Source organism: Nuphar pumila, chromosome 13 (assembly GCF_984573655.1).
Source record: "Nuphar pumila chromosome 13, dmNupPumi1.hap1.1, whole genome shotgun sequence".
NCBI lineage: Eukaryota > Viridiplantae > Streptophyta > Magnoliopsida > Nymphaeales > Nymphaeaceae > Nuphar > Nuphar pumila.
In genome coordinates this window covers 76,440,832-76,448,431 of record NC_143261.1, presented here as the reverse complement: position 1 = coordinate 76,448,431, position 7,600 = coordinate 76,440,832, and the positions used below count along the sequence as shown (strand labels likewise).

Here is a 7,600-nt window from a genome sequence, read left to right as displayed (position 1 = left end):
TTTTTTATATGAAAATTTCTTTGTTTTTGAAGATGAAAAACTTTTAATATGACAAGCTGCTCTCTCTCTCTCTCTCTCTTGCAATTTAATTTTCACATGTCAAACAAACAAAAGAAAAAATTTCACGTGACAACTTACATGTAATTTTTTTTTTTCATGTGAGATTTTCCCTACCTCGATTGAATTCAGAAAACAGGAACTCGGTTTACCACCTCCAACCAAAAGACAAACACGCCCTAGAAAGGCGTTCTTTGCAACTCCCAAGACGCTAAAAAAGATGCTGACTGTAATTTACTAAACTACCCTTAGACTTTTACTGAATATCCCCACGCGTCAGAGTTGGTAGCGGAGAAGTAGGGTGCCCGCTTTTGCGGAAGGGTAGCCGCCATTATTCATGTCATATTTTGATTTCTCACTACCCTTTCTTGTCCGACTCTCCTCTCTTCGCCACCTCACACCTCCTTTCCCCGTGGGACCATCAGTACCGTCCACTCATTCTTTGATCCGACGGCCAAAATACGGCTTCCGGACGCGAAACGTTTCTCGGTTCGAGTTGAGAGAAGGAAAAGCGAACCGAGATGTTCGGTTTCCCGGGAGAGTATAAATGGGGGTCGGATCTCGCTCAAGTCTTCGCCCTCTCTCTCTGCGCGAGGGATCATGTCGGACGAGGAGCACCACTTCGAGGCGAAGGGCGATGCGGGAGCATCGAAGACGTACCCTCAGCAGGCGGGAACGATCCGTAAGAACGGATACATCGTCATCAAGAACCGTCCTTGCAAGGTGATTCTTTCCCTTGTTCTTTGGTTTCTTCATCTTGTCGATTCTCTCGTTTTGTGATGTGATCGGGAACCCGCTTTCTGATGATCTGCGTTTTCTTGCATTTGGATACGCATCGGTGGGGTTGCTGTTTTTTTTTCTGGCATTTGGTGTTTTCTGTATCCCAAAGATGTGGTTTCTCGTGTGATGATCGGTGAAGGTCGAGTTTTGCGTCGCAATTGGCTTAGGGTTTGCGCGGTTATGGATGTGGAGAATCGTGGTTATCCCGTTTCTGCTCTTGGGTACATGCTGTTTTGTGGTTTTCGTGGAAATTTGATGCGTATTTGTGGGTATCATTGTTTTTCTTTGCTGCGCTCGTTCTGTAGCGTTGATGTTTTGATTCTTGTCGTTTGGTTTCTTATTCCTTCCCGCCCCTCCCCTGCAAAAAGCTTGGACTTTGGTTATCTTTGCATCTATTTGTTCCTACTGGTACAAGTGTTTCTTTGAGATGGATTTGATGATGTTTGGGTAAATACTTCTCTGTGAAGATGTGGACTGGATCGACTGATGCGGTTTTAGACGAGACTTTAATTCTCTTGCAATTCTTGTCGGATTGAATTTGCAAGGCATGCTTATTTTAAAATTTTTGTGGGAACTTCTCTGCGGGATTTCGTTTGGAAAATAGTTTTTTTGTTGCTTATTTTAAAGGTTTTTGATCCTTCCAACCATCTGCTATTTTGTGTAATCTAACGATACGAGGTGATTTATTATGTAGTACGAATGTTTCGGTCAGGACTTTGTGTATCGTGATCTTGGATATGCTTCTTTTATACACGATTTTTTTTTTGGAGAATTTGCTTCCCATGCCAAACTCTTGTTGCATCTGTATTCAGTTATTTGTCATAGGAACACAGGGCAACTGGGTAACTGTCATTGACAGCTTACCTGGTTGATTACTTCGGTTCATCAATTGGTAGTCTCTTATGGAGTTGAGCTTTCTATCTCCTTTTTCCCCCTTCTGTCTTTTCTTTCCTCGTTCTTTTGTGCGATTTGATTGAATCGATGGCATTTCCAACAGGTTGTGGAAGTCTCGACCTCCAAGACTGGCAAGCATGGTCATGCTAAATGCCACTTCGTGGCGATTGACATTTTCACCGGGAGAAAGCTTGAAGATATTGTCCCGTCTTCCCATAACTGCGATGTAAGTGTTTTTTTGTGTTTCTCTTTGATTTGCAGATGGTTTCTTTAGTGTGATAAGCTACTTTGATATAGCTTTTGACTTCACGTTCGATCCTATGCTATCATAGGTTCCTCATGTTACTCGTACTGACTATCAGTTGATTGACATCTCTGAAGATGGCTTCGTGAGTTACCTTTCCCCTTCTTGGCAAATGGGCAACTTGGCGGATTCTGTCTTTTACTGACTTCTCTAGGACAAATATGTTAATCTATCAGGTGAGTCTTTTGACTGAAACTGGAACCACCAAGGATGATCTTAAACTCCCAACTGATGAGTCTCTGCTTTCCCAGGTTTGTCTCTGGCCTAGCTATCTTATTGTAAATTCAGTGCACTGACATAAACTTCTGCCTTTGTTATCACACTCTCACCACCATGTTCCTGCTGGAAGTGGTGTTTTCTGCAGAAAGTATGATGCCGTTTGTGTTGCACTAAAGTGAGCGCTAGGTTAATATTATTTTTGTTAATTTGTCTCAACATGACACCCAATATGATATTGGATTCATATAGATGCTCAAGCATTTGTTGGACATGATCAGTGTTATGTTCATGACCTGATTCATGTTCTTGTGAAGCTCTTACTTGATTTTGTTGTTAGTTATTGTTTTGATACTTTTGGTTGTCTATGTGATGGTTTGTATTGTATTTCTTGTTGAACACGAATCTTCGTTTTTATGTGCTTTAATATCCTCAACAACTATAAGATGTGACATATGGCTAATTTCATGGAGTTCCCGTCAGAATAATATATGGGTGTAAAATTGGAGCATGATTGACATGTTATATAAGTGCTATATGAACTTCACAATTGAATTTATAAATGTAAAATATGCTCTGGGTCCAACATTCTGTGAAATTTCTGTCCAAATTCCAATGTGTTACATCCCATCACTGTGCCATTGAAGGTGAATTTCCTGTTTGATCAATCGTAGAAAATAGACTTATACTGTTTTGCTGATTTCTTTTTAAACGTGTTTTATATGGAGCTGGGGGCTGGAGCCAAATCATACCTTGGAAGGTAATGGTGACGCATCTACATTTTTTTACCTATTATCAATCTTCAAAGAGTACAATTCTGTCCAATTACACATGCGGTTGTATGTGTAATGCAAGCTATATAATCTCATCTGTTGACACTGTTGTGCTTATATTGGATAATTTTGCTGGTAGAGTTCGCATATAGCATCATGTAGTATAAAATCTCTCTCTCTCTCTGAGTCAGAGAGATCCAAATGTAATGCCTAGATGTTTAGGCCATGATATTTTTCACTATAATAACATGAATATTCACGTTAGAGTTGTGATAAATTCCATTCGTTACTTGCTTTTAATGTATCATATGCAGATGTATGGTTTTTTTATCTGCTTTCTATATTTTTTGCCCTTTTGTTGATTTGATTTTCATATTTTTAAGTACACTGAGATTTGTTGATACTTCCCCAGATTTTCTTTTTAGAATATTGCGAGAATTTTCATTTCAAGAAAAATCAGAGGTGGATCTTACTCAGGGACCTTGCAGTGATTCCGACAGTTTTTTCTGTTTCTCTCCTTTTTTTTTTCCCCCAAAGTAGATGTTATGTCCCTCAAGAAGATGAGATTAGGTGTTGTCACTTAACGTCTGACCAATTGCAGTTCAATTTCTGTGCAAGTGTGGTTACGCCACCATTTTAATTACTGTGTTGCTGTCAGATTGTTGGATTGACCTAGTTTTTTAGTTCCTGCTTTACTGGTGAGGATATCGGTTTGGTTATTTATGGGAAAAGCTGGGACGGGTAGTCAAATCTGGATCTGATTAATAATTGGATCCGGGTTTGGTTTTATTTATTTATTTATTTATTTTAAGTCTGACTTGGTAGTTCTTAGATCGGACCAGAACCCAAACTGTTTACATCCCTACTTGCTGTCGTTATTCTAAGTGTCGTTATTCTAAGATGTAACAAGTTGACGCTTGCCTTGATTTGGAACTTGACTTTCATCTAGGTGTGCTGAATAGCTTCTCGTGCTGCTTGTAACAGATCAAAGATGGGTTTGCCGAAGGGAAGGATTTGGTCGTCACTGTGATGTCTGCCATGGGGGAGGAACAAATGTGTGCTCTGAAGGAAATCGGCCCCAAGTAGGCGCCGCTCTGTTTTAGAACCTTGTGTTAAGGGATTCTGTAGAGCTTTGTATAAATGGGCAAGTTACAGGGTGGTATGCTGCGAGTGATGTGGATCCCTTCAGTAAAGGATTACCCTACTACACTAGTGATGTTCAGCCTGAACTTACATGAAAACCCTAGTTTACTGTCACTTCTCACTTCATAGTGGTTCAATGTTTATATGCTTTGCCTCCAATAAGCCTCACCTTTTTCCTTTAAAGTGAATCCAGTTATTTCTGTTTTTGTGGGGCAGAAGGTTGGTGTGAGCTTGTCTGTGGCCATGATGCTCACACCCTAGCTTCCTTTTTTTTTTTTGTGTGTGTGTGTGTGTGTGTGGGGTGTGTGTGTGTGTGTGGGTGAACAAGATGTGGCCTGCCCTTTGTGATGGAATATTGTCCCAACTTTCGATGCCATCCACAGAGCTGGATAAGATGGAATCCGAGTCGTTAGTCTTGATTATTGAGAGATGATAGCTTGACTTCAACGCCATCAACAAGGCCGTTTAGAACAAAATGATCCCCTTCGGAAGCAAGAGAGGCTTGGTCACACTGGTCGATGCTTGCCAACCTACAGTCACCTCTGCCACTGCAGCACACCCCTCTGCTTTCAGGGAGTCGCCTTGCTTTGGCTATAATGACTGCCCTCCCGTTTAGCGGCCTAAGCCCCCATCTCACTGCACCAAACCCCTTGGGGCGTATTGCTGTATTGGTATTGCAAGCCAGTCTAAAGGCTTTGATATCAGTCTCTTAGCTGTTCTTGGGTTGAGAAGCATCATGCATTCGAGAAAGCAATTCAGAAACACGGTAGGTATTAAGGCTTGAATGTGAAAAGATGTGGGGGATTCTCTACCTTCATTTGGCTTCTCTCTAGCCCAGGATTCGTAAGGCCGCATTTTGCCTGGTTTTGCTTGATGGTTAGGCAGAGTAAACCTGCGAATGTTTGGCGAAGCTTTTTACCTCCCAAACGGACAAAAATATCGCTCTCAAGAATTTCTCGGCAAGTGAACATCTGGAGGTCTTTTTAAAAAAGTTTTATGTTTTTTTGGAAAATTTTTGGCATATTATAATATATTATAAATACACATGTAATAAGGAAATATTATATGTTAAAAGTTACAAATATACCATTCTTAATAAGTGAAACATGATGCATCTCGTACCTTTGTACAAGCTCAAAGCCATTTGGGCATGATAACCTGTGTTTTTTTCTTTTTGGTTTTGGAAATACACAAGGCTTGTGCTTTTATGGGTCGAAGAGATTTGAATGAGGGCAAAACTGCCCTTGCATATAATATCGTGACATTAAAAGTTCTGAGTTTTTCAAAATCTTGTGAGATCAGTATCAAGATTAATACGTTTTCCCAATTTGTCTAAAAAATGTCCAACAATTTTCAAAATCTTGGTGATATTTGTGACCATGATTCCAAATTAAGTACATAGATCACATATGTACGGTCAAAATTTATAAATACAATGAAAAAGACTGAAAAACCCATGCTCATTTAGTACCTAATGAGTAGCTACCAATCACATTATATATATATATATATATATATATATATATATATATATATATATATATATATATATATATATATATATATATATATATATAATCACTAGAATATGAGAACTAATGTGGGAACCGTGATTTTCATGGATTTTTTCTTCTACTCTTGAATCTAACCGTACAAGTGTGATCTACATGCTTGGTTTTATAAGAACCGGCTCTTGAATTATCCATCTTTGATGCTTAAAAGAGATTTTTTAAGGCTTTAAAATCAATGACACATAATCTTCATGAATATTCAAACATTCAAAAATCACATTTTTTCATGGAAATACACGATCCAATGGTTGATTCCTAGCAAATTTACCATGTCAAGCACATCCACATGGTTGGATTTGCATAAAAAGTGTTTCAAATGCCCATATTTCTAATTCTGGTATTGTAGTTCTTATATTTCAATTCTCATATTCTAGTCTCTCTCTCTCTCTCTCTCTCTCTATATATATATATATATATATATATATATATATCATTGAATTTAGCTTGAGATATGCAGTTTATATATATTTTAACATATTTAGAACAATGTTGTTAAAATTTGTTCACTAGGTGAATCAGCTTCGTAAAAAGAAAGAAAAAATAAATCCAAATGATTCGATATTGAATTGGCCCTCTTTTACCATTAGATGACACATGTTATTAAAACTTAAAACGTTAAAAATATTTTTAACCCCTTTAAAAAATATTAAAAAATGAATTGAATCGATTGATTCGTTCTGAATCGGCCAATTGAGACTGATCTTGACAACATTGATTTAGATGCATGTATATATAATATGCTCATGTACACTTATTTGTATAATGAAAATGAATGGCGTGTTATTGTTGGCAGGGTTTTTTTTTTTCGACAGAGAAATTAAGCTGGGGTTAGGCAGACCCCTACCAGTTATACAACCATATACCATTGGGATTCAGACTTGCAACGTCCCAACACAATGTGACGTGCAAGTTTCTACAATAGAAAGTTCAAAGAGCAAAATAAAAAATCTAGAATTCTAAATTCAAAAAACAGGATTTAAAAATCTTTAATGTTATTAATCACTTGCCATATTTTGATTTCTTAAATATTTTTAGTACTTTTAAATACATTTGAATTTCTTTTAGTTTTTACTATTATCAATAGCTTTAATATATTTCTTTAATGTCCTTTAATATTTTAATAAATTTTGTTATTTTTTATAATTTATTATGTTTTGTTTTTAATAGTTTTTGTGGTTTTTATTTTTAACTGAATTTTAAAATTTTGAATCATTCTATTTTTTAATATTTTTTATTTGAAAGTTTGATTTACTTTCCATCATATATATAAAAAAATGGGTAGGTGCGAAATTGATATCTGTTAAATGGGTTTTTCTGCCCTTTCAGTGTTTTTTTTGCAGTTTTGACCCCATAAATGTGTTGGGCATTGTCGATTTATGAGGAATCCACACCTGGATCATGTGTTTTCGATGAAAAAAATGATATTTAGAGCCTAAAAATTTTACAAAGATTTTGGACCATTGATTTTTTGAACCTTATAAAAACTCACCCATGTGTCAGAATCGTACTTCAAGAGCTTATCCCTATAAAATCAAGTACATAGATCACATCTGTATGATCAGAATTTAAAAGTAAAATGAAAAAACCCTGAAAAACTTATTTAGCACATGTCATTTTGCACCTACCTATTACTCTCTCTCTCTCTCTCTCTCTATATATATATATATATATATATATATATATATATATATATATATATATATATATATATATATATATATATATATATATATGGGAGCACCTACTCCCACCTGATAGAAATCATACTTGTAGATTGCATCTTCTCTATCAGACCTTAAATATATACTTAACATAGTTTATTTGATAGAAATCATGTTTTAGATCAACTTTTTTGACATAAA

General features: G+C 36.5%; 1 protein-coding gene across 2 annotated transcripts; it reads left to right on the top strand.

The window, feature by feature from the left end:
- Positions 1-632: 632 nt before the first annotated feature.
- LOC149818779 (eukaryotic translation initiation factor 5A-like) lies at positions 633-4,329 on the top strand. Of its 2 annotated transcripts, none has more exons than XM_089984532.1 (5): positions 633-780; positions 1,835-1,957; positions 2,064-2,120; positions 2,212-2,286; positions 4,009-4,329. In XM_089984532.1, the coding sequence occupies exons 1-5, from the start codon at positions 658-660 to the stop codon at positions 4,108-4,110; spliced, it is 480 nt and encodes a 159-aa protein (XP_089840658.1). In that variant the 5' UTR covers positions 633-657; the 3' UTR covers positions 4,111-4,329. The 2 variants fall into 2 exon arrangements, with proteins under 2 accessions (XP_089840658.1, XP_089840659.1); XM_089984533.1 differs by having other exon boundaries at positions 3,974-4,111.
- The last annotated feature ends 3,271 nt before the right edge of the window (positions 4,330-7,600 follow it).

Bases quoted from the DNA above. Each gene is read 5' to 3' on its own strand.
- LOC149818779 (XM_089984532.1), top strand. From the start codon at position 658: ATGTCGGACGAGGAGCACCACTTCGAGGCGAAGGGCGATGCGGGAGCA. The intron at 1,958-2,063 runs GTAAGTGTTTTT...ATGCTATCATAG, and splicing joins CGTCTTCCCATAACTGCGAT to GTTCCTCATGTTACTCGTAC. The intron at 2,287-4,008 runs GTTTGTCTCTGG...TGCTTGTAACAG, and splicing joins ATGAGTCTCTGCTTTCCCAG to ATCAAAGATGGGTTTGCCGA.